At 37.8% G+C, this 27304-nt stretch overlaps 1 protein-coding gene across 1 annotated transcript in view; it reads left to right on the top strand.

The window, feature by feature from the left end:
* Positions 1–27304, top strand: part of PTPRZ1 (protein tyrosine phosphatase receptor type Z1) — a 110013-nt gene that overhangs the window by 10874 nt on the left and 71835 nt on the right. The window contains exons 2-8 of the mRNA XM_040259885.1: positions 1860–1964; positions 6285–6464; positions 8614–8765; positions 12226–12321; positions 13107–13173; positions 18880–19037; positions 19182–19332. Coding sequence (XP_040115819.1) covers positions 1860–1964; positions 6285–6464; positions 8614–8765; positions 12226–12321; positions 13107–13173; positions 18880–19037; positions 19182–19332 — 909 coding nt within the window. The remainder of the gene's footprint in view (positions 1–1859; positions 1965–6284; positions 6465–8613; positions 8766–12225; positions 12322–13106; positions 13174–18879; positions 19038–19181; positions 19333–27304) is intronic.

Here is a 27304-nt window from a genome sequence, read left to right on the forward strand (position 1 = left end):
GAGGCCTCCCTGTCCATCACCAACTCCCGGAGTTCACTCAGACTCACGTCCATCAAGTCAGTGATGCCATCCAGCCATCTCATCCTCTGTCGTCCCCTTCTCCTCTGCCCCCAATCCCTCCCAGCATCAGAGTCTTTTCCAATGAGTCAGGTCTTCTCATGAGGTGGCCAAAGTACTGGAGTTTCGGCTTTAGCATCAGTCCTTCCAATGAACACCCAGGACTGATTTCCTTTAGAATGGACTGGTTGGATCTCCTTGCAGTCCAAGGGACTCTCAAGAGCCTTCTCCAACACCACAGTTCAAACGCATCAATTCTTCGGTGCTCAGCCTTCTTCACAGTCCAACTCTCACATCCATACATGACCACAGGAAAAACATAGCCTTGAGTAGACGGACCTTTGTTGGCAAAGTAATGTCTCTGCTTTTGAACATGCTATCTAGGTTGGTCATAACTTTTCTTCCAAGGAGTAAGCGTCTTTTAATTTCATGGCTGCAATCACCATCTGCAGTGATTTTGGAGCCCAGAAAAATAAAGTCTGACACTGTTTCCACTGTTTCCCCATCTATTTCCCATGAAGTGATGGGACCAGATGCCATGATCTTCGTTTTCTGAATGTTGAGCTTTAAGCCAACTTTTTCACTCTCCACTTTCAGTTTCATCAAGAGGCTTTTTAGTTCCTCTTCACTTTCTGCCATAAGGGTGGTGTCATCTGCATGTCTAAGGTTATTGATATTTCTCCTGGCAATCTTGATTCCAGCTTGTGCTTCTTCCAGCCCAGCGTTTCTCATGATGTACTCTGCATATAAGTTAAACTAGCGCTACCTAGGAAGCCCCAATTAGTAACTTAGGAGAAGAAAAATAAAATAAGGAGAAGTGATTGAGAATTGCTGAGGAAGGGAAGTGTATTTTATACAGATTGTTCAGAGAAAGCCTCTCTCTAAAGAGATGCATTTGGGCAGAGACCTGATCAGAAGAAGCCTTGCAGACAAATGGGGCAGAAGATTCTAGAAAGTGAGTGGCAGCTAGTGGCAAGCCCCAAGGCTTCTCATGCTTAAGGAACAGAAAAGAAGTCAGTATGGCTGGAGTAGAGAGTCATCACCACAGAGTGGCAGAAAATGAGATCCAAGTGGATGTGACTGGTGACATCATACAGGGTCTTTTAGCCCTGGGAAAGAGTCTATATATTTTATTCTAATATGAAAGTGCATTGGAAGGACCTAAGTCAAGGAGTTATGTGTAATCTAACATGTTCTTTAAAAGATGACTAGCTACAGATTGCATTAGTTTTCTTATGCCACACAGCAAATAACTATAGCACACAGCAAATTTAGTAGCTTAACCTGTATTATCTCATGGTAGACATGGGTCACTTTATTTTTGTTTAGTTGCTAAGTCATGTCCGACTCTTTGCAACCCCATAGATTGCAGTATGCCAGGCTTCCTTGCCTTTCACTGTCTCCCAGAGTTTGCTCAAACTCATGGCCATTGAGTCTATTATGCCATCCAACCATCTCATCCTCTGTTGCCCCCTTCTCCTCCTGCTCTCAATCTTTCCTAGCAACAGGGTCTTTTCCTGAGTCGACTCTTCTCATCTGGTGGCCAAACTATTGGAGCTTCAGCTTCAGCATCAGTCCTTCTAATGAATGTTCAGGGTTGATTTCCTTTAAGATTGACTGATTTGATCTCCTTGTTGTCCAAGAGTACTCTTCACCACCACAGTTTGAAAACATCAATTCTTCAGTATTTAGCCTTCTTTATGGTCCAGCTCTCACATCCATGACTACTGGATAGGTCTAAGTCATTGTTTGTCAAAAATTAATGTGTATATGAATCTCCTGCAGATTGTGTTAAAATGTAGATTCTGACTTGGTGAGGCTGCAGTGGAGACCTGACTCTCCTAACGATCTCCTAGTTGATGGTGATGCTCCTTGTGGAACAGCAAGACTTCAGGCCAGGAATGAGGGTAACTTGGACTAAGGCACTAACAATGGAGATGAGAAATGACCTAATTAAGGAAATATTTTGAAGGTAGATCCTAAAGGGCTTGCTGAGGAGGAAACAGAGGCACGAGGATGACTTCTATGTTTAGGAATGACAGTGAACGTAGGAGGCACTTGTAGGGCAGAAATCAAGTGTTCAGTTATGGATGTGCTAAGTTAGAATCCACATAAAGATGAGCACAGAATATTATGGACAAAACAGGTTATAAATCATATTCAGTGTTACTAGAGACTTAAAATTTTGTGTTTCTATGCATCACAACTTTAAGACTCTTCCTAAGTGTGCTCAGAATTTATTGTACTGTTTTTTAAAATTTAAGCAATAGGAAGAGCTTTATTGATTCGTACCGCAGTTTCTCTCTCGTTTCTCTTACAATGACATGAGTAAAGCAAGCAGTGCTTTCTTGTCTCCATGCCAATGTTCTTTACAGTGAAATTAACATAGTATTATTACTTAATTCTTTAAAGTCGTTCCTAGAAGCCAAAATGTGCATCACTGTGCATATTTAAAGCATATTGTATTCAAGCACTCTCTAAGCTTAGAGCTAAGATTTTAAAACAAAGTAAGTTTTCAGCACCTATTATTGATTCTGGTAAATGCCTCACTAGGAGATGAATTGCCTAATTTTCCCAGGCTATGTAGGCAATTCCATGGTGTGATTAATTATTATTTCTTTCCTGGGTTAAATTATGCAAAATGAGCTTTAGCACACTATGACAGCTTGTATGAAAGTCACCCTCACTGATTGCCTTATCCCAAAAAGATGGTATAGACTAGAGTTGTATGGATGGTATGTTTTCTTATAATTTCTCTGAACATCAGTCGTTTAAAATCTTGGCCTTGCCCATACTCATGTTCAAAAAGAAAAGCATTTGAAAGGAAAAAGCTGAAAATGGTGCTGCTACCTGCTCTTTCATGGAATGGCTGCAGAAATGCTAGAGTTTAGCCAGAGAAAAGGTTGAGACTTGGATCTGCAACGTTTCGTGTATTTTAATAAATGAACATTAAATAAGACATACCCATTCTTAGCACTGCGTGGGTACTTAGCTCAGTTAATATCCAGTGAAGTAAGGTTATGAGAGATGGTTTATGGCTTCAGGTAGTTGAAACAAAGGCATTACAGGGCAGTTTTGGTTGAGAGGACTGTTCATTCTGTGGAACAGATGAAAATTCACTTTACGGTAAACAAAATTCTGGAAAGCCCTGTTTTATTTTTCTTCTTGTTAAACAATAAAATCTAAGTTTTATGACCAGAAAGAAAGAAAAGAGAGAGGGAAAAGAAAGAGATATTTCAAATATAGCCTGGATGATTACGTTTCTATAAGACCCTGAGCAGATGGAAATTTGGGCTTCCCTGGTGGCTCAGATGGTAAGGAATCTGCCTGCAATGCAGGAGACTGGGGTTTGATCCCTGGGTCGGGATGATCCACTGGAGAAGGGAATGACAATCTACTCCAGTATTCTTGCCTGGAGAATTTCATGGACAGAGGAGCCTGGTGGGCTACTGTCCATGGGATTGCAGAGTCGAACATGACTGAGTGACTAACACACAACACACAAACAGATGGAAATTAAACCAAATCAGTCAATGGCTGGGATGACACACAGTCTACAGCCTCCCACCCCTCACCCTGTGGAGACTGCTAAGGAAGTCAGATCAGAATCTAACTCCTGTCAACTGGACATGTTTTAATCTGGAACCCTGGGTTAGGACTAACATCTGATAAGACAAATGAATTTTCTGTGGATTTGTAAGAGTGCGATGGCTAAACAAGGGTCTTGTTGACACCTTCTCTTGTTCTCATGATGTACCATATTAAAACCCAGAATCTAAATCTAGGAATACAGTTGTTTCTCAGTATCAGAGAGGGGTTGTTCCAGGATTCCTTCGGATACCAAAATTTGTAGATGTGCAAGTCCGTTTATAAAATGGTGTAGTATTTTCATATCACCTATATACATGCTTCCATAGTCTTAAAATCATCTCTGGATTATTTATAATAGCTAATACAATGTGGCTTACATTGTACAGGAGACGGGGATCAAGACCATCCTCAACAAAAAGGCAAAAAAGCAAAATGGGTCTCTGAGGAAGCCTTACAAATAGCTGTGAAAAGAAAAGAAGCAAGAAACAAAGGAGAAAAGGATAGATATACCCATTTGAATGCAGAGTTCCAAAGAATAGCAAGGAGAGATAAGAAAGCCTTCCTCAATGATCAGTGCAAAGAAATAGAGGAAAACAATAGAATGGGAAAGACTAGAGATCTCTTCAAGAAAATTAGAGATACCAAGGGAGTATTTCATGCAAAGATGGGCTCAATAAAGGACAGAAATGGTATGGACCTAACAGAAGCAGAAAATATTAAGAAGAGGTGGCAAAAATACACAGAAGAATTGTACAGAAAAGATCTTCACAACCCAGATAATCACTATGGTGTGATCACTCACCTAGAGCCAAACTTCCTGGAATGGGAAGTCAAGTGGGCCTTAGAAAGCATCACTAAGAACAAAACTAGTGGAGGTGATGGAATTCCAGTTGGGCTATTTCCAGTCTTAAAATATGATGCTGTGAAAGTGCTGCACTCAATATGCCAGCAAATTTGGAAAACTCAGCAGTGGCCACAGGACTGGAAAAGGTCAGTTTCCATTCCAATCCCAAAGAAAGGCAACACCAAAGGATGTTCAAACTACCACACAATTGCACTCATCTCACACGCTAGTAAAGTAATGCTCAAAATTCTCCAAGCCAGGCTTCAGCAATACATGAACCATGAAATTCCAGATGTTCAAGCTGGCTTTAGAAAAGGCAGAGGAACCAGAGATCAAATTGCCAGCATCCACTGGATTACTGAAAAAGCAAGAGAGTTCCAAAAAAACACATCTATCTCTGCTTTATTGACTATGCCAAAGCCTTTTACTGTGTAGATCACAACAAACTGTGGAAAATTCTGAAAGAGATGGGAATACCAGACCACCAGACCTCCCTCTTGAGAAATCTGTATGCAGGTCAGGAAGCAACAGTTAGAACTGGACATGGAACAACAGACTGGTTCCAAATAGGAACAAGAGTACGTCGAGGCTGTATATTGTCACCCTGCTTATTTAACTTCTATGCAGAGTACATCATGAGAAACACTGGGCTGGATGAAGCACAATCTGGAATGAAGTTTGCCAGGAGAAACATCAATCACCTCAGATATGCAGATGACACCACCCTTATGGCAGAAAGTGATAAAGAGCAGTTGGTGAAAGTGAAAAAGGAGAGTGAAAAAGTTGGCTTAAAGCTCAACATTCAGAAAACGAAGATCATGGCATCTGGTCCCATCACTTCATGGCAAATAGATGGGGAAACAGTGGAAGCAGTGGCAGACTTTATTTTGGGGGGCTCCAAAATCACTGCAGATGGTGATTGCAGCCATGAAATTAAAAGACGCTTACTCCTTGGAAGGAAAGTTATGACCAACCCAGAACCCAGCATTTTAAAAAGCAGAGACGTTACTTTGTCAACAAAGGTCCATCTAGTCAAAGCTATGGTTTTTCCAGTAGTCATTATGGATATGAGAGTTGGAGTATAAAGAAAGCTGAGCACCGAAGAATTGATGTTTTGAACTGTGGTGTTGGAGAAGACTCTTGAGAGTCCCTTGGATGCTAGGAGATCCAACCAGTCCATGGTCCTGTGTGTTCATTGGAAGGACTGATGTTGAAGCTGAAACTCCAATACTTTGGCCAGGTGATGCGAAAAACTGACTCATTTGCAAAGACCCTGATGCTGGGAAGGATTGAACGCAGGAGTAGAAGGGGACAACAAAGGATGAGATGGCTGGATGGAATCACCAACTCAATAGACATGAGTTTGAGTAAACTCTGGGAGTTGGTGATGGACAAGGAGACCTGGCATGCTGCATTCCATGGGGAGGCAAAGAGTCAGACACAACTGAGGGACTGAACTGAACTGAATACAATGTAAATGCTGTGTAAACAGTTGCATATACTATGTAAATGCTAGGTAAATAGTTGTCAGCACTTGCCAAATTAAAGTTTCCTTGGAACATTCTGGAATTTTTTCCCAAATATTTTTGCCCTGAGTTTGGTTGAATTTGCAGTTGTGAAACCCATGAATACAGAGGACCAATTGTAATTGTTCTTAAGAATTGGTTTAAAGATGTCTCAGTTTTTCCCAATGTTGTTTCTATTTTTATGTAACATTAACTACTTTATAAACATAAAATTTAGCTTTTGCATAGTATTTAAAAACCAAACTTATTGCCATTTTTTCCTCTAGGAGCATTGAATCAAAAAAATTGGGGAAAGAAATATCCAACATGTAATAGCCCCAAACAGTCTCCTATCAATATTGATGAAGATCTGACACAAGTAAATGTGAATCTTAAGAAACTTAAATTTCAGGATTGGGATAAAACATCTTTGGAAAACACATTCATTCATAACACTGGGAAAACAGGTAAAATACTTGCATTTTATTTCTGACTTTAATATGTTTATCAAACTTAGAGTATATTTAGATTATTTTCATTATATTTTTCTTTGAATGATGTATGTAGTATGAACTGGATAAAAACTATAGGTACAAGAAATCAAATAGAAAATTGGAAGTTTAGACCTTTTGAAATGTGTACAAAAAATTAAATAACCAAAGTCATAATGTTCTCCAGTAATATAGCAATAAAGATGCCTTCACAGGAAGAGCTGATAAAGATAACATAATATATAGCTAATTAACTTAATAACTCTATCACTGGTTAATCACTTAGTCAATCAAGATTTCTTTCTCTTGTGCATTTTATTTGGTCTTTTCTACTCAGTTGTATGTTATGTTCAATATTTGGATGTGAAAAAAGCAATCTACTATAATTGAATTTTAATAAAGTATTGGTCCTTCTAGATAGAAAGTTTTAAATTATATACTATACTTAGGAAGCACTCTCTAATAAAGCTTTTTTTCTTAGTATGCAAATTATAATGTCATAAAAATTCCAGTAAGCAACAAATAGGCAGAAGTTTACAAAAGCTAGCATTTTTTTCTGATGCTATGTTTTAAATGAAATTGTATTATATCAACAAGTTATGTAAAAGCAAATATACTCATGGGAAAAAGATTAGAAAAAATATTCACTATAGTAGTAGCCATGTTGGGGTGATTTAATTGTAAATGATATTTTTCTCTATTTTCCATATTTTGCTGATATAATTGTGTGAATATGGTAATTTAAATCCTGTGAAGGTAGGAGTTTTTCTGGATCAGTGCTTGACAGATAATAAGCACTCAATAAGTATTTCTTGAGTGAATGATTTTATATGTTATAAGAGGCCTGGCGTGTTGCAGTTCATGGGGTCTCAAAGAGTTGGAAATGACTGAGTGACTGAACTGTTAATTAAATATATAATAGTATATTGTCCTAAATGTTAGACATTTTAATTACCAGTTTTAGTGGGTGTTACAAAGAAATAAAGCATGTAATCTCTGCTTCCTTTTTCTTAGTGGAGTGTGGTCAAGCACTTGACCTTTAGGGCCACACTTTCTGGGTTTAGTTCAGGCCATTTAAAGCACAGTATGGAACCTTGAGAAAGTTCCTTAACCTTGCTGTGACCAATCTCCTTATCTTGTAAAATAGAGATTTTAATGGTATCATCTTCTGTTGTGTAGGATCAAATATTTAATATATGTAAAGTAATGTAAAGCCTGTCATATTGTAAGTGATAAATGAATGTTGACCATTATTGTTGTTTGTTGCTACTGTTATTATTCATGAAAATGTATATCTCTGACTAGCTGGTATCTGCTGCTGCTGCAAAAAAAAACCCGCAGCCTAGAAATTAATTATATTTTACTCAGAAGTCTTTACACTGTGCAGTGATTTCTGCCTAATGAAACAAAGACTATTTAAATCTGACTGAGAGACATTGAAATCATGCATTAAACTCTGAAGAGAATCATTAATCCCCAGATGATTCCTAAAATACAGATAGTAGATGGTATCTGCTAGGGATCTCTAGAGTTTAAGATTCTGAGACTTGCCAGCGAGGGTTCAAACATGAGATGGCTAAAACCCCTTCAGAAGGAAAAGGCCTCCCGCCTTCCTTGCCACAGTCTAGGACAGAAATTCTGAAGTTTGATGAAGCCTGGGTTGATGCTTGGAAACATAAGGAGATGGGACAAAAGCCGCAGCAGCTTGATAAGGAATAGAAACAGGAACATGAGAAGGTTGGAGAAAAGACCTTTCTTTCCAGTCTTCTGTTCCTTCTCGCTTTAACTGTCCCCTCACCACCATGTGAGGCATTAGGGGAGCAGGGTTTTGGACGCCAAACAAACAAAACGTAGGCTACCAAACAGACAGGGTAGGTGAACTACCTGTCTCTTGCTTTAAGTGTTGTATGGCAGTTAAGGTCTTGGATATATTTTACACTTGTGCCAATAGGATACATTAAGTATATTATGCAGTTACAAAGTTCAGCTTTCAAAATTGTAGCTTATTTTTTTAATTTATCAAATACATTATGTTCTTAATGTACCTTAATAGAAGCAAATTTAAACTTGTAATTTTGATTTTCAAAAACTTAGATGTCAATTTATTGTTTCTTTTTTTTTCAAGTGGAAATTAATCTCACTAATGACTACCGTCTCAGTGGAGGGGTTTCAGAAACAGTGTTCAAGGCAAGCAAGATAGCTTTTCACTGGGGAAAATGCAATATGTCATCTGATGGATCAGAACATAGTTTAGAAGGGCAAAAATTTCCACTAGAGGTAAGTCAGTAGTCCCACTAGTTAGTATTTCATTTTCTAAGTCACTGGGATTTCATTTAACGTATAATTTGATTCCTTTGTAATGTAACTTTTGTAATTTACACAGTTATATTTTGTTTACTTGGTTAATATCTGCATTTCTCTCTGGACTGAGCTGTATAAGATCTGTAGTTGATTTTCCACTTTCTAGTAATGCTGAGTGTCACGTTATATTATAGATAATTAGTAAATATTGATGAGTGAATGAATGAATGAAATTCTTCCCATAGCCCATTAGGGAAAAAAGGGGGAAACTTCATCAACGTACTAGAAAATCAAGAAACTTCAAATTAAAGTGATAAAATGTTTCAAATTTAAAATCAGCAAATAAATATAATGCATAGTAATATACAATGAAAAATGTGAACACTTTCACACATGTCTGGAGAAGGTATAAATTGGTAAGATTTTCTGGGAAGCATTTCACTTGTTCTTATCAATAACTTTAGATGTTTTATTCTCAATACTTACATTTCAATTTATAGCAATTTAGTCTAAAGAATAATTAAGGACATACTCAAAATTTTAGAGGCAAAGACTTATTTATAATAATAAAAGTTGAAACAAAAGGAAATGATACATTACAATGGATTATTATAGATCTTGTAAAAATCCTGTTTTAGAATGATTTATTTAACAGAAAGGTTCATCATAAGATATGAATGCTTTTAAAAAGCAGAAGGTAAAATAGTATACACTGTTATTATTCTAAATTTTGTAAAGCAGGAAACTAATTAACGGCAGAGAGTACAGAGTCTGAGTCACACCGACAAGGCTTGAATATTGGCTTCACATTTAGTTAGTGTTATATGACATGACATTGTATGAATTATTTAATTTCCTTAAGCTTCTGTTTCTCATCTGTGAAATTGACGTAACAGTAGTAACACTTCTCTATAGAGTTATTAGGAGGATTAAATGAAAGGTTGAATTATTACTATTGTAAAAATAATGGAAGGAAACCAAGAAAACATTAATTATAATTTTCTCTGGGTGATGGCATTATTACCTTTTCTCCTTTAAAATTCTCATATTTTCTAGATTGCTTGTGTTAAAGTTGTATTTTTACTTTTATAATTCAAAGCAGTTATTGATAATGAAAATAAAATGAGTTATTTAATAAAGGATTAAAAAATAATGTGGATAAGCACATTCAAATGTGTGGCTTATAATTTCTTAAATATCCTTAAAGAAAAGTATATTTATCAAATCTTGTTTGTCAGAAATACAAAAATCAACTCATTAAACATGTAACATTCTCAATTCTAAGAGTTTAGCTCTCTCAAGTACTCCTTAGAACAAAGGTGAAAATCAAGAAAACCCTAAGAATAACACAAGCCGTGATTCAGTAAAATAAACTGTACAGAACCTGTGTACTAAACGTCATATATTTTTCTTATTTAGAAGCCCTTCAGATCATCTCTCAGAGATGTCATTTGTTTGTTGTTTCTTTTTATTTAATTTTTAAACATTAATGGGTTTTATTTTATTTATTTGCTTATTTATTTTTATTTTTTTGCCAAACCATGTGCTTTGCAGAATCTTGGTTCTTCAACCGGGGATCGAACTGAAGCCCACAGCAGTGAAAGCCCTGAATCCTAATTACTGGAGCATCAGGGAACTCCCTGTTGTTTATTTTTTAAAACACTCACCATATAATTGTGCAAGCAGGAGCAACTATACTCCAAGAAAAAAATAATAATAATAAATTGTCTCTCCAGATTTTGGTTTCTTGAGTTGTGCTAAATTAAGTGATGGAAGTTTATTGAATAGCTAGGTCATTCTCAAAGAAAATAATTTACGGAAACATTTTTTTAAAAGTGTGCAGGTGGAGAAACTAGAGGGTATCCTTGATTTGCTCTTTTTTCCTGGCCTCTCACATCCTATAATCATCTCCTCAGTTCTGCCCCTAAATGATGTGTGACGTCAGAAAAAGGTTCCCGCCATCTTAGTCTCTTACTCGGATGTGTAAGTCTCTGAAGCTAGTTTCTCTCCAGTCTTAATCCCTTCCACTAGCCATCCCTACCCCTTAGCCCTGCACCCCCCACCCCCTGATCAAGGACTTTCTATTGCCCTCCAGCCCAAACTGCTGGGACTACCTCACAGTCCTTCTTGCTGTGACCCCTGCCCACCTTGCCAATCTCATATCTCTCTTCTCTTCTCACATGTGCTCAGCTGAAATCCTAACACACTTTCAGTTTCCCACACTTCTCATACTTTCTTGCCTGTAGGCTTTTCCTAGCTGGACCCTCTGACTTGAACATACATTTTTCTCTTCTGCCTTCTCATTTGCCAGCTTTAAAATCATTCATGCTTCAGGGTGGCTGAAAGATTTTGGTGACCATCCAAGACAAGAGACACTGCTTTCTTCTACTTCACACCCACTATTTCTCTGATCACAGCCCTCACTGCACATTAATCATCTCTGAGGGTTCTGTTCTTACCTTAGTTACATCTCTAAACTACCTGAGTTATCTAATTTCCAAGCCCATGACATGAGGAACATCAACCTATCAGAGAGTGAAGACTATCATAGATGTATGGACTGAAGTAGAAATTAACAAGGTGGCTCAAATAGTAAAGGCCCTGCCTGCAGTGTGGGAGACCTGGGTTCAATCCTTGGATCAGGAAGATTCCTAGAGAAGGAAAAGGCTAGCCACTCCAGTATTCTTGCCTGGGGAGTTTCACAGACAGAGGAGCCTGGTGAGCCCATGGGAGCCCATGGGATCACAGGGTCAGACACGACTGAGTAACTAACACACGCATAACCTCCCAGCAGGAGGAGAGACTTGAAATAAGGAATTTAGGATTCCTTTGGTATTTTTTAAGTAGAAGCAGAGATTCCTTGAGGGTTTCACTCTTAGTAGAGCTCAAGACAGTAATATCCAAAACTGGTAACTCAGACCATCAAGTAAGTCACATCCATTCAAGGAAGGTTGAAACCATATTTGAAAGAATTCCATCAAAATATTTAAAATAGCATCTGATTTTTTATTTTATTTGGAAATTCCCTGATAGTCCAGGGAGTAGGACTTTGTACTTTCACTACCAAGGATGAAGGTTCAGTCCCTGGTCAGAGAACTAAGATCCTGCAAACCGCTCAAAGTACAACCAAAAAAGTAAAGTAAAATAAATTTATTACATTTGAAAATTGCTCAATCTCAAAGTGGTAATTTCAGGTCTAGATCTAACTTCATATTTTGTTCTTTGTTGAAGGGTAATTGATAGTAAATGTAGCTTTGTATACATGTAATTAATAAAATATTTTGAAATTTTGCAAAATAAAGAATTACATCATTTTATAAAATGTCTCAAATTGAATTTATTGAACTGATAAATTATTTAATTATTTTATTGTCTTTTTGCTGAAGTTTTTATGAACTCTTTGTATGTAATAAAGCCATCAATATTATGTTTATAGATGCAGATCTACTGCTTTGATGCAGACCGATTTTCAAGTTTTGAAGAAGCAATTAAAGGAAAAGGGAAGTTAAGAGCTTTATCCATTTTATTTGAGGTAATCATATGTGTGTATATATATATTCACATAGGGATTTAGCACTAACTTTTCAATCACGGGGAATATCAAAGCACATTTTCTTAACAAATAGAAGGGCTCACAAGTTTAATGATAACTGGTCATCATTTCAAAGAGAACAGCCTCTTGCCTGGTATGTTTTAAAGAGGACTCTTACTCACAGACTTAGAGAATGAACTTATGGTTGCCAGTGGAGGGGTTGGGGGGAAGGGATAGTTAGGGATTTTGGAATGAACATGTACATTCTGTTGTGTTTAAAATGGATAACCAACAAGGACCTGCCGTGTTGCACATGGAACTCTGCTCTATGTAATGTGGCAGCCTGGGTGGGAGGGGAGTTTGGGGGAGAATGGATACATGTGTGTGTATGGCTAAGTCCCTTCACTGTTTACCTGAAACTGTCACAACATTGTTAATAGGCTATACATCAATACAAAATAAAAAGGGTTTTGTAGAGGGGCTCTTGTATTCCTTAGTTAGGAATGTCACTTCCAATCTCTATACTTGTACACTATGAGATTTGCCCATTTGCAAAGCATCAGTGTGATACAGCAGCAACTGTGAATAGTAACATTTTAAATTCTTTTCTTAATTGAAAATTGAAGTTATCAGGTGTTTGTTTTATTTATTCTTACTTTGCTGTGGAAAAAAAGTGTGCCTTTAGAGGACATTACTTTGGAATACTTAAAATGGAATTCATTAATTTATACATGAATACCTAGTCAAATATTTTATACCATTTTTAGAATGTCATTCTTTCACAGGTTGGAATAGAAGAAAATTTGGACTACAAAGCAATTATAGATGGAGTGGAGAGGGTCAGTCGTTTTGGTAAGCTATCTGGAGAAATCTCTTTCTTCCAGATTTATTTTGGATTCGTACAAATTTGCAATGTTATTAAAATTGCTTGTTCCAAGGAATAAGGGAAGATATTTGTAAAGAGGAGAAATCTCTCACATCTGACCCTTGACAATTTATACATTTCTCACTGAAGAACAATTTAATCAGAAATTTTTGTCACAGAAAATCATAAAATGTTAATGTAAGTAGGAAGTTGAAGTTTTCTAATTTTATTATTGAAAATAATCACATTATGCATTTAAATGTATTTTTTTACTCTATCTCTGCATGGTTCATCTATAAAAGACTCTAATGTGTGATCTGAAACCAGTTAATTTTAATAAAAATTATATTCTAAAGTGAAAAGGGAATTGTTACTCAAGTTCAGTTTATTCCATGGTGGTTTCCTTGATAAGTCCTTTGCTTTACCAATATAAGATATTTTGGAAGGCAAATGCTTACATAGAACAAGACACACTGTGGTTTTATATTGTTCTGCTTCCTATCTCATAGATCTTGTCATTTGTCATAGCACATGCTTTTGACAACGTTGGCAGGAAACAGAGAACACGTTATTTTATTTTTATTAAGCACCCACAAACAGGGTATTAATGTTGTCCTGAGTTATCAATAAAAAGAAGATTATTCCTCTTGGGAAAGCTGCAAAATTTGAAATCAGAAACAAAACTTACAACTGATCGTTTTCTTGAAAGCAGAAGTCTGGCCTAGGATTAATTCATCTTTGTCAATTTTATGTGAGAACCTGAATTAACCAATCTTTTCAGAAGTTGGGAATATGTGAGTTCCTACAGTACAGCTTTCTTTTTTTTTTTTAAGGTATAGTCAAACACAGCATCAAGCTGTTAGTTATCCCCTTGCATCTACCCAGATTGTAAAATTTAACACTGAATACCATAAGCCACACTTAATTTTTCCCTCATTTAGTCAGAAAGTGGAGTCTGTGCAGGCTGGAAGAAGCAACTAGTTTGAAGTCCTACACTTAAAATGATGTAAAATGTGAACATGAATGTTCCCAGGCCTTGCACCAGGCTGTGGGGATCACAGAAGTGATGCTAACACTAGTTGTCAGTCCTGATTTCTGTAACTATGACACTTGGACCACTTACTTGAGGCCTCTTCAGTGTTTCTGGGGGACTATAGGAGGGTATAGTACGAGCTTAGGAAATCAGTTTGCTCATATTCTTGGACTAAACTTTCCTTTCTAATATCTACTGTCTGAAAGCCATTAAGGGGGATACTTCATCAAAACCTATCGCATAATACCCTCCCTGGGAATTTGGGTTTCCTAATAGCATCATGCCTCTGGCCTGGCTAATTCAGAAGCAGAACAAATGGTCCCCTGGGCTGGCTGGGAACACATACTTGTCTGCCCTCTGTTCCCCTCTCTGTCTTCTGTCTTCTGTTTCTCTACCAGTGTACCAACTTCTTCCCTCCTTTTTTTTTTTTTTAACAAAAAATAAAATCCTCCATGCCTATCAACTCATCTAATATTTCCATATACTTAGCAAGGACACCTAAGCCCATACAGTTGGTTTAAGTGGTAAAGCCAGGATTTAGAACCTGTTTGTCCAAAAGGATTGTTCCAATATATTGTAGAGATTTATATTAGTTCTATATTTCCAAACACATATAAAACAGCTGTCAATTTGATTGAAATAGTTGTGAAATGTGATCCGTCCAAACTAAGTAAATTAAGTCCTCCCAGAGTTAAATTTTTCCATTTTGAGAGTTCTTGGATTAAATTTAGTCCTATTTCAGAGTCTAGAAAGTCCACCAGTGCCCAATAAGCAGAAGGCTTCCCAATATTGGCTGCCAGCCATCGCTGCTGGGAATTTGAAGGCAATGCTGGTCTTTAGAAAGTGACTCAGAAACTGCAGCTAAACTCCCAAATGCTGCCACATATTCTTCATATAACGTGAGTTCCGCAAAAACCAACATTTTCCAAACATCTTTCTGATTATAAAATCTGTCTTATCACAGTGTGAGCTAGTGGCTCAGTTCCTGTATTTTTCTCTAAGAGACAAGCCCATCTTTTCCCTTCCCTCTTTCTTGTGTTCTTTTCTTTCCCTTTCTTCCGTCACACCTACTTTATATTAGGCATTGCTCTCACATGGAGTGGTGAGAAATAGGGTATATAGCAACACAAAGATAACAATAGAAAGACAATGCATTAATCTTCCCCAAACAGAGCCCACGCACATGCACACAATAATTGTTAATTGAAATCTTTCAAGTTGCAAGGAAGAGACACACCCAGGTAACGTAGTCAGTGATTCTCAAATGGGAATTCTCATCAGATGACTTGTGTACAAAAGTCATCTGATTAGTCAAGTGATTAGAAAAGCATTCCTAATCCCAAAGGCAGCCCAGGAATTTGTATATTGACAAATCCTCACCACCACCATCATTAAGTCCAATTATCCTAGGTGATGAATTGGTTTTAAGTATTAAATGGCTCTTTCCTTGCCCTGGACCTAGAAATGTCTTTATCTCCCTCTCACTGTCCTCATCTTTCCCCCTCCTGCCATCAGCCTCCCACGGAAGGAAGATCTGATTGGTTTGTTTATCACTGATTAAGAAAGAAGAAGATGACAGAGTGAATGACTGATCACAAATAGAGCAACACTGGCTCATGTGTGATTCTTGTTTAGCAATAGTGAGGTTATTCAGATGAGTGCATGTTTTTGCAAGCCATGAGAAACCGCCTTTGTCCAGTTTTCTCGTAAGGTGATGTTGCAATTAAAAAATACTACTGTGATTTCAAAGTCTTGTCATACTGGAAAGAAACTTAGGACATGCAGGTACGTAATAAAAAGGTAGAAAGTACTCAACATATTCATAACAGAGACTAGATGAGTGGTGTGAGGTTCAGAGGCAGGAAGAATGGATTCTATAGAAATGAAGGAGGGAGGAATCACCTTTTTTTCTGATTCTTTCGCTTCTTCCTAACTTTTCCCCCCTTTTATTTCTTTCCTAATTTCACAAAAATTATCTATTTCACATCCCTATTCAAATCTGATTTTCCTTTTCTGGCCTCTGGGTCTCCTGTTGTCAGTTTCATTTCCCACCTAAATTAGCAGGGAGTCAATTTCTGGCTCCCTAATTAGTATTCTCCACCTCCACAGTTCCACAGAACATTTGTAAAAGTTTTTCCTTCATCAAAGGAAGAGTTGTAGTCCATTGATGATTAAAAAGGAGGCTATTTAATCACAAATGTTCTAGATATCAAAAACATAAACTTGAAAATGTTTAAATATTCACGTTTGAAATAGTTTCCTTAGTTTCTGAGAACTTGAATCTGAGTCTGAATTCTAAATAATCTTGTCTTGACATTGCAGGAGAGGAAGACATACTTTTAGAAGTTACTAATTAATCCTTTAAACCTAATGTAACTTGAATTTTCTAGTGGATTAAAACTAGATTTAGGTTGTACCTACACAGTACTATCAATTCAATCAACAGGTTTTTACTTCTAAGATTTAGTCTTAACTTCAGACTGGAAGAAGTTATCTATAATTTTATTAGCACTATCCCTCTTCCTGAGAAAATTTCTGTATTACAGGAAAATTAATACTGAATAATTTAATTTTTGTGTGTGCTAGTGTGCTCAGTCATGTCCAGCTCTTTGCAACCTCGTGAACTGTAGCCCACCAGACTTCTCTGTCCCTGGAATTTTCCAGGCAAGAATACTAGAGCGGGTTGTCATTCTCATACTCCAGAGGATCTTCCCGACCCAGGGCTCAAACCCAGGTCTCTTGCATCTCCTGCATTAGCAGGCAGATTCTTTACCACTGAGTCACTTGGAAAGCCCAGTGGAAATAATTTTTTCCCATGAGGATGTGTCCAGTCTTCATATCGTATAGAACTGTAATATACTGTTAAGGTCATCTGATCCAATTATTTCATTTTAAAAGGAAGAATGTGGGATTCACTAAGACTAAAATCTTGCAAAGCCTTCACTCTACTTGAGGTTTTCAACCCTGGCTGCATGTCTGAATCACCTGGGGATTCTTTTTAAAACATGTAGGGACACCAAGCCTAAGGAGATACCTAAGTCCCACTGCTGCGGATGGGGTCTGGGACACTGGTATTTTTTTTTAATGCTCCCCAGATAATTCATGTGGTACTACTCTGCACTGTGGCACCTCACTTAGACTAGATGAAATTAGCTTTGGGGACTATTTCTTAATGTCCTAAATGTACGAGACAGAAGAGAAGACATGCGCTTGGCTGGGTAAGAGTTAAGAAGATGGGAAAATAAGTTAGATACTGGTAAGCATGCCTGCGTGTGTGCCCAGTCGCTTCGGTCATGTCCGACTCTTTGCAACCCTATGGACTGTAGCCAGCCAGGAGCCTCTGTCCATGGGATTCTCTAGGCAAGAATACTGGAATGGGTTGCCATGCCCTCTTCCAGGGGATCCACATCTCCTGCGTCTCTTGCGTTGCAGGCAGATTCTTTACCCACTGAGTCACCTGGGAAGCCCCTGGGAAGCATATTGCTGCCCATATGAGTGAAAACTGGTACACAGAGGGCTAAATGGCCAAGGCAGTACCTTTGGTAAGAGCCATTTGAAAGATGCAAGTTCAAAAATGGGACTTTTCAAGGAGACAGCTATAATTGGGTTGTTTCAAGGTTCCCAGACTTAGGAAAGCTCTACCAATTTTTTGTAGGAATTCGCTATTCTTAATTCAACTTATAAATTAAAAAAATCAATATTTTTTATTACATGTATAAAATTTGAAATACATTTCCTATTCTTTGTCTTGCCTTTTTACTCTCTAAATGGTGACTGTTGGCAAATAGACTTTGAGTATCAGGTAGATCATTTTTCCCTCTGTGAATAACACTTTTTGCAAGCTATTTCACAAATCTCAACCTATCCTATGATTATGAAGATAATTTTCTGTGTTTTATTCTAAAAGCTTTTTTGTTTGGTCCACATTTAGATCCAGACTCTACTTAGAATTGATTTGTGATTATGGTGTGAAGGAGGGAATAAGATTCATGGTTTGCATAAGTATATCTGATTGATACAGCATGGTTTATTGAAAAGGCCATGTATTTCAACTACGTAATAATTTTTCCTGTTATCAGTCAAATAATCACATATGTGTGGGTCTGGACTCTTTATTCTCTTCCATTGTTCTCTTAGTTCATCTTTGCCTTTTTTTTCCTTTTTCTTACTTTATTGTAAGTAAAAAAAATGTCCTGGTCCTCCAGTTCAGTGTTAAGAAATGGTGCTAGAAGATGTCCTTGTCTCATTCTTTATCACTAGGGGAAAACTTTTCAGTAAGTCATCCTAAAATATGATGTTCATCATAGATAATTTTCATCAGAATATGGTTTTGTTTTCCAGAAGTTGGTATTCAATCTTACTGAATGATTTCCCGATATTCATATGGCCATATGATTTCTGAATCTTTCATATGTAAAAATAATCTTTCCAGCATCTTGCCCATGTAATGATAGAGCAACTAACACTATGTTGTGATATGTGCAAGAAAATTTAGAATATGTCAGTTTTATCTCCATTTTAGATATGTATCTAAAATGTTCTTAAAATTTAAGTTCTGATTAAATACATACCAAAATATATGTCTCTGTTTCATAGTGGCTTTGAACAGCTAAGTTCCAGTGTTAGGATTTCAGCTGAGATGTATATGATTCCTTTGTAGGGAAACAGGCTGCGTTGGATCCATTCACATTGCTGAACCTTCTGCCAAACTCAACTGACAAGTATTACACTTACAATGGCTCTCTGACATCTCCTCCCTGCACAGACACCGTTGACTGGATTATTTTTAAAGATACAGTTAGCATTTCTGAAAGCCAGGTAATCTTGGAAGTTCAAACAAATGGAGTAATTTGAAGCAATTTTAAAAGAAATATTTTCTACAGAATATCTATTTTAAAGCATTTGCTGATATGCCTTTGAAGCAAGTATGTTAAATTATAAGTTAAATTATCTTCTTTCCAGTTGGCTGTTTTCTGTGAAGTTCTTACAATGCAACAGTCTGGTTATGTCATGTTGATGGACTACTTACAAAATAATTTTCGAGAACAACAATACAAGTTCTCCAGGCAGGTGTTTTCCTCATATACTGGAAAGGAAGAGATTCATGAAGCAGGTGTGTATTGAAATATAATTTTTCTGTAAGTCCTATTAAATTCAGTGTTATAGGAGGTAATTGTGATATCATGGACAATATATGAGACTTTGATTTTTGGAAATATTTTGATTATAGAGTTGTAGCCTTTAGGTAAGCTATTTAACTTCTCTGAATCTCAGTTGCCATATTTATAAAATGACAATTAAAAATATCTGTCCTTGGGACTTCCCTGGTGGTCCAGTGGTTAAGATTCTTCCCTGCAACATGCCAGGGAGCAGCTACACCCAGGCACAACTAAAGAGTCCATGCCACAAGGAAAGACCTCACACGATGCGACGAAGATCCAGCGTACCATAGTAAGACCCAACACAGCCAAATAAATAATACAGTTGTGATTTATGTGCACACACTATAAAGAAAATCTGTTCCTCCTTCCATGCATAACACCATTTTGCAAGTAAGAAACATTGAGATTCAGGAAAGAAAGTTTTTTCCTAAAACATGTAGTAGTAGGTGGCAGCCAACTACACACCTCCAAATTCAATTTATGGCATTTGCTTGTGTTAACAGCTATAAGAGGGGAAAGAATAAGGGTGAGGTGTTCAGAGCTTGGGAAGATTGCTTCTTGTTGAGATGACTTGGGAATCTCCGTGGGAGAAGCACATTTGACCTGAGTCTTGACTTGTGTTGGGGTTTTAAAGAAGTACTCATGTGTGTGTTGGCAGCTCCCAGACAGGCTAATGCCTAGTAAGGACAGAAACCCAAGGCACTGAATTATTAATGAATAAAAAGTGAGTCTTTTCCCCAGTTGCCTTCTTTGAAAGAAAAGAAGTTTGTCCTTGTCAAGCCCAAGCGATGGAGAGGAGGCAGAGGGAAAGCCTGTGGAGTGCCCTCTGGGTCTTTTGAAGCTGACACAGCAGTCAGAAGCCTTTCAAAGTGTCCAGAGGACACAATCATTGCATCTACTGACTTGTTCTTTTCAGTTCACTGTGAGGGTGCGCTGGTTCATGAAAGAAAGAGTTGAAGTGGCCTCTGCTTTGGGGACTGGAAACCTTTCCAAGAACATGGTCTTCTTTGATCCCAGCCCCGTAATGAATTTTTGGCTGTGTATAATATTAATTCAATAATCATCTGCTTTTGAAGATTAGGCATTAAAGCAGCATATTTCTGTTGTTTCAAAGTAATATTTGTGAGAATTGTTTATCCTTTAACAACAACATAAAGCACAACAGTGATGAATTGCTGTGTTTACTGTGACATTGTTTCAAATTAATTGCTCCAAAGTGAGGAAATTTAATTATATTTCTACCAACAATACTAACTACTAAAACCTCCTGTGTGGTAAATAATCCCCAGTTGATTAAATAAATAAATAAATAGATCTAACCGTCTCCTTTTCTGAAATACAAATGACCAAATAACAAAATATATACTATGTTTTGGCCATGTGTTAGTCATACTGTATTAGTTGAACTAGTTATTAGTTATATTGTATTAAAACTCTTCAGTGGCTCCCATGGGCTTTCCAGGTGGCTCACTGGTAAAGAATCTGCCTGCCCCAGTGCAGGAGAATCAAGAGACATGGGTTTGATCCCTGGGTCAGGAAGATCCCCTGAAGGAGGAAATGCAACCCACTCCAGTATTCTTGCTTAAAAAATTTCACGGACAGAGTAGCCTGGAGAGCTGCAGTCCATGGGGTCACAAAGAGTCAGACACGACTGAGTGAGCAAGCACAGCGCACAAAAGCGGCTCCCACTGCCTTTAGAATAAAATCCAAATTGTTTGTCATGGCGTGGTAGGTCCTGTCTAGAACTTGCTGGCCTCAGAGCTTACTCTTCCCCGGCCAACTTCCTTCCTTTATCCTGAACTCAGTGAGGTCCCTGAAGAGGGCAGACCACACTCTCCCAGGTTGCACCCAGACACGCTTTTTCCTTCCCATGGCGTGTTCTTCCTTGCAGTCTTCCGTTGTTGTCTCCTCCTCGTCCTCAAGACTCAAGTACATAACCAGTTGCCTCCACCAAGGAGCCGTGTCTGACCCTCCACTCAGACCTACCAAGTCTGGCACTGGCCCAAGAAAGGACTGTGCGTTTGTGGAAGTGCTGAGCCCATTCAGTTCAGTTCAGTCGCTCAGTCGTGTCCGACTCTTTGCGACCCCATGAATCGCGGCACGCCAGGCCTCCCTGTCCATCACCAACTCCCGGAGTTCACTCAGACTCACGTCCATCGAGTCCGTGATGCCATCCAGCCATCTCATCCTCTGTCGTCCATAGGGTACCAGATAAACAATGCTCTTCTGGAGGTGCACAGTGTGCCAGGAGCTCCTACACTCTGTGCACCCAGACTTCCTAGCAGGTGCCGTGGTATGATCTTGTCTGTTTACTTGTCTGTCCCCACCACCACCCTCTGAAAGAAGTAACCAAGTCTTTTATCACTTTGCCTCCATTGCTGGGCAAAAGTAAAGCTCTCATTCATCAGCTATTCACAAAATGAAGGAATTGATTTGTGTATAATAAAGGTATGACAGGATATAGACCCATATGAATGGATTTAATGTAGAATATTGGTTTTTCTTTTTTTTTTTAATTTTAAGAAAATTTTGGCCACGTCACATAGCATGTGGGATCTCATTTCCCTGACCAGGGATCAAACTCACATCCCCTTCCTTGGAAAACTCAGTGTCTTAACCACTGGACCACCAAGGAAGTCCCCATTTTCACGGTTAAGTGATTATGGCTAAAAGTAATCATAAAAAAAGCAGTAATGGCTAACATATATCACATGAACCAGTGTGTTCAATCAGGCATTAGGCTTGTTTTTCTCATTTTATAGTTTGGGAAGCTGATATTAACTGGTTCACCCAAGTTCACAGAACTGTAAAAGGTTGGAGTGAGTATTTGTACCCTGGTCTTCCCAATTCTGAAGACTTCCAAAGCTCTCTCCACTATGCTTTATATTTATAAGGGAACATAATTTATCCTTGCATAATTTTATAGTAAAAACTGATGACTTTAATAACAAAACTTTTTTAAAAACTTAGTATTGGCTTTTTTCAAAAACTAGAACTATGATTGAATTCTTGCAATGAGTATTTGCATTCAACAAGCACTTAATTCCCATATGCATATTCCTATGATTTTTTTTTCCTTAATGATACAGTATTGCCCTTTTACTTTCTTGAACTGAATTTGAAAATAAGAATTGAGGGTTGCATTTATGTTCAGGATTTAATCTTTATTAAATTTAATCTGAAAGTATGTTTTTATTACATGAGCATTGTAAAAAAGGAAAAAATAGATAAGCACACAGAAGAAAATAAAAATCCCCTATAATGTTATTACCCAGAGATAACTGCTATGAGAATTTTGGGGAATATCTTTCTAGCCTTTCTCTTAAGTTAAAAATATATTATTATGTCTCACAAAAATGAGGCTGTATCATACTTCTCTGTTCTTTTATTTTGCATTACTGAATGATATAAATGTATCATTAATACCATTCTTAATTTTATGTATAGTATCATCACAGCAATTTATTAAATTTGTCACCCAGCTTGGGACTTTCAGATTATACATATTTATTTTGCTATTTTAAATATATAATGTCCTCATTTTGAGCAAGAGAGAAGGAAAACGTGTCATGAAAATTGTTAGAATCCTACAATTGGTAAATGCATGGTAGAAAAATATATTTTGCAAAATACATCACAAATAATTGCAAAAGCCATGTGAGGTCTGCATATCCATGTAAACTTCTTGAGGGGAGAGATCAAGCCTTATTTGTTTTTTTGCGTTCATTGGAAAACTCAGTAAACATTTGTGAATGAATGAGTATTTTACCAGAACTCAGTCCTCTATTTTTGCATTTTTACATAACATTGCTATTTATTGAAAGGCATGCACTTTGGGCATCATGGAATGGGTGCTGGTTCTTCTAAGAATCACAGAATTTAGTAGAACCATTTGATCTTGAAGGAATTAGTAAAAATTGTCTTTTAGTTAATGAGAAATATATGTCAGTAACCACACAAACAGGAGGTGATGTCCAGCTTTGTCCCCTGCCTTCCTGGAACCAATACCTACCCGCTGCCCTCTCCTCCCACTAGCAAGACTCTCCCCCTAAAAGCCGGGGCCTCCTGAAGTACAGTGAGAAGGAGCTGGGGCTTTAAAGCCCAGTCAACTTTTGGTTTCAAACCCCAGTGCAAATACTTATTAATTACATAAATATGGTCTAGTTATTTAATTTTTTTAAGCCTCATTCTCTTCACTGATAAAATGAGTTTAAAATGCCCACCTTGGGACTTCCCTGGCCATGCTGTGATTAAAACTTCATGCTTCCACTGCAGGGGGCACGAGTACAGTAGCTGGTCAAGGAGCTAAAATCCCGCAGGCCACAAGACATGGCCAAAATACATACATATTTTTTAATTTTTTAAAATGGCCACCTTGTAGGGTTGTTGTGAGGTTTAAATAAGTTAAAGTTTGCAAGGCAGTCCAGTCCCTTGAACATAATATACTCCAGATCTGTAGCTTCTATTAATACAGTATGTGTGTGTTTGTATATGTACTCTTGTATATGTGTGTGTATGTGCAGCTGTATATTTGTATATAAAGACGGAGGGCAAGCTATCACAAGTATAGGGTGGTATCCAAGTTTTCCATGTTTAAGGTTTTTATTTGTTAAGTAGAGTTATAATTGCACTTTAAATCTCGTTTGCTAGCATTGTACTATACATAATGCAAACTTTAAAAAAAACTATAAAATATGAAATGATTTTCAAGGAATGGTAGCATGAAAAGCGTGTCTTCATAGCTTAATGTTGTATTTGAGCTATGAGAAATTTTCTGTAATTTCCTGAGAAAATGTCACGATGAATTATGCATCAGGAGACCCACCTTCTTGAGAAGGTCAGTAGTTGTAAATAGCATTCATTAAGGTCACATGTACATTAACTGTGCTCTAACTATATAGAGAAAAGTACAGGAAGATTATTTACTTCTTGGAAGATTGTATGCTATGAATTGAATGATTGACAAAGTTACTGTGTATTCCTAGAGAAGACTGACTGATTGAGGTACAATTTGAAAGATTTTTTTTTTTTTTTTGGTTACTTATCTAAAGGGAATGGCATGTAATCATTGAAAAGTACAAAGCAATAACAGATCATTTTTAGTTATTATCTTTAACATTTGTGGCAATCTTTACATTAGTTTTGTTAACATCTGCTACTCCCTGAAGGGAGATCACAACCTTAATATCGATTGTCTTCTGAGTCCGTCAATCTTCAGGTTCTTCTCACAGTAGTCATTAAATTACCTGTCTCGATAATTTTTAAAATGAGGCTCATAAACCCCAAGCAAGAAGGTGGTGGATTTACTAGCGTGCATTCACGGAAGTACTTTGCCATGGGCTGTGTTCACCTGTACCAAACCTCAAGACAGTGGGAAATACTGGGTAAAAACTTAGTGACATTTTCTCTGCCACTCCCCCAAAATCATCACCCCATCTTTTCACCTCCCTCTCCATTTTTATTCATGATCCATGGAGCTAAGACTGCACCTTCTCCTCCAGGGCTTGTGTCCCTTTCCCAAGGGGGGCAGGTAGAGACAGAAGGGCCCTTCTGTCTCCCCTGGACCATCTGCACCGGCTTTAATGATGAGCTGATCACGAGACTTGTCACAGTGAGAGTTGTCATGTTCTCCTCCTTTGTGCTTTTCTTCACTTATTTCCTTTTCTTTTCCTACCTTTTTTTCTTGTTTCCTCGTGACACTCAGTGCCTTGCCTATTAATCTTATGGGACTTGCAAGACGTGGACATTCCTGCGTAGGAGGTGTTCACTCTTCATATCCATTCATTTAAGTAATGAGAAGGTGGAGGACTTTGTGAGCTATGTTTGTGAAGTTTTTACAATTTCTAGTGGGTAAAAACCTATACTTTTGCAAAGCACAACCTAATTTGGCTAAATGACAGAATTTTTTTTTACAGTTTATTTTGCATTCCTCTGTAAATGGCATCTAGGATTTGGAAACTAAAAGCACCCATTACATTTAATGGCTTACTAAATTTAAGGGTGAGAGGCTAGCCTAGAAATGAGTTTCCTGAAGGCAAAGATGGTACCTCCTTTATTTGTATGTCCAAGAGTGCCTAGAGCCAAGCAGATGAGAAGTGAATGTTAAAAACAAGTTTTTAATTAAGAACCTCTCATTCTTTATATGTGAGGATCCTTTGCACTTGTGCTGAGTGTTCCGTCATGTCCAACTCTTTGAGGCCCCATGGACTGTAGCCCGCCAGCCTCCTCTGTCCACTGAGTTTTCCAGGCAAGAATAATGGAGTGGGTTGTCATGCCCTCCTCCAGGAGATGGTCTGGACCCTGGGATTGAACCCACATCTCTTGTGTCTCCTGTATGGGCAGGCAGATTCTTTACTGCTAGTGCCATCTGGGTTGCACTCATACTAAAGTATTGCTTGTATTCTGTGCAGCTTGACAAGGACCCCAGCTTTGTCACAGCCTGGCTCATAGCCTCGAGCTTGCAGGAACCAGATTCTCCTTGGTCAGTGTTCCTTAAAGAATCAGTGACTGTGATACAAGTCACATGTAGCTCGTAGAAACGAATCAGGGCGTGTGATTCTCTCCTAAAGAAGGAAATAGGACCTCAACATAGTTCTGGTAGGTAGGTTTATTTGCTCAGTCGTGTCTGACTCTTGTGACCCCACGGACTGTAGCCCACCAGGCTCCTCTGTCCATGGGATTCTCCAGGCAAGAATACTGGAATAGGTTGCCATTTCCCTCTCCACAACATAGTACTGAGCTCCCTATAATCAATGAAATTATATTTTTGTTACTATCTTATTATGTAGCTTGTAATTGGTGTCAGTATATGCTGATCTGGAAAGCCCTTCTTGATTTTTCAATCCAGATAATACGCTTTATAAACTGTATGCCCTTCTAATAAGATAAACTGATTTTAATATGAAGAACAAGGGAAGCTTGGAAAAACTAGTGAAAATTAATAACTTACTCTGTAGTCAGTTTTATGTCTGAAACATTACCCAGTTTTATGTCTGAATACCAAGTGGTGAATTAGCAAGATTGTTATTTAGGAGATAGGTAGGATGTCCTACCTTAGAAGAGTAACCCATTGGCAAGGTCATAGACTATATATAGAAGTACTAGTCTTTCTCTTGAATACATTCTAAAGTATATAGTTTTTTCTATAAAATTCTGTATTTCAGCATGTAAAAGATAAGCTTCAGCTATAGCTTATAGTGTGTTACTAAGCTATGATTATCAATAAACAAAAGGAATGTTTAAAAATAAGCTTCTAATTACAATATACATTTGAACTATTAAATTCAGTTCAGTTCAGTTCAGTCACTCAGCCGTGTCCGACTCTTTGTGACCCCATAAACTGCAGCACACCTGGCCTCCCTGTCCATCACCAACTCCTGGAGTTCACTCAAACTCACGTCCATCGAGTCGGTGATGCCATCCAGCCATCTCATCCTCGATCGTCCCCTTCTCCTCCTGCCCCCAATCCCTCCCAGCATCAGAGTCTTTTCCAATGAGTCAACTCTTCGCATGAGGTGGCCGAAGTATTGGAGTTTCAGTTTTAACATCATTCCTTCCAAAGAACACCCAGGACTGATCTCCTTTAGAATGGACTGATTGGATCTCCTTGCAGTCCAAGGGACTCTCAAGAGTCTTCTCCAACACCACAGTTCAAAGGCATCAATTCTTTGGCGCTCAGCTTTCTTCACAGTCCAACTCTCACATCCATACATGACCACAGGAAAAACCATAGCCTTGAGTAGACGGACCTTTGTTGGCAAAGTAATGTCTCTGCTTTTGAATATGCTGTTTAGGTTGGTCATAACTTTTCTTCCAAGGAGAAAGCGTCTTTTAATTTCATGGCTGCAATCACCATCTGCAGTGATTTTGGAGCCCCCCAAAATAAAGTCTGACACTGTTTCCACTGTTTCCCCATCTATTTGC

This window comes from Oryx dammah, unplaced genomic scaffold (assembly GCF_014754425.2).
Source record: "Oryx dammah isolate SB20612 unplaced genomic scaffold, SCBI_Odam_1.1 HiC_scaffold_18, whole genome shotgun sequence".
Classification (NCBI taxonomy): domain Eukaryota; kingdom Metazoa; phylum Chordata; class Mammalia; order Artiodactyla; family Bovidae; genus Oryx; species Oryx dammah.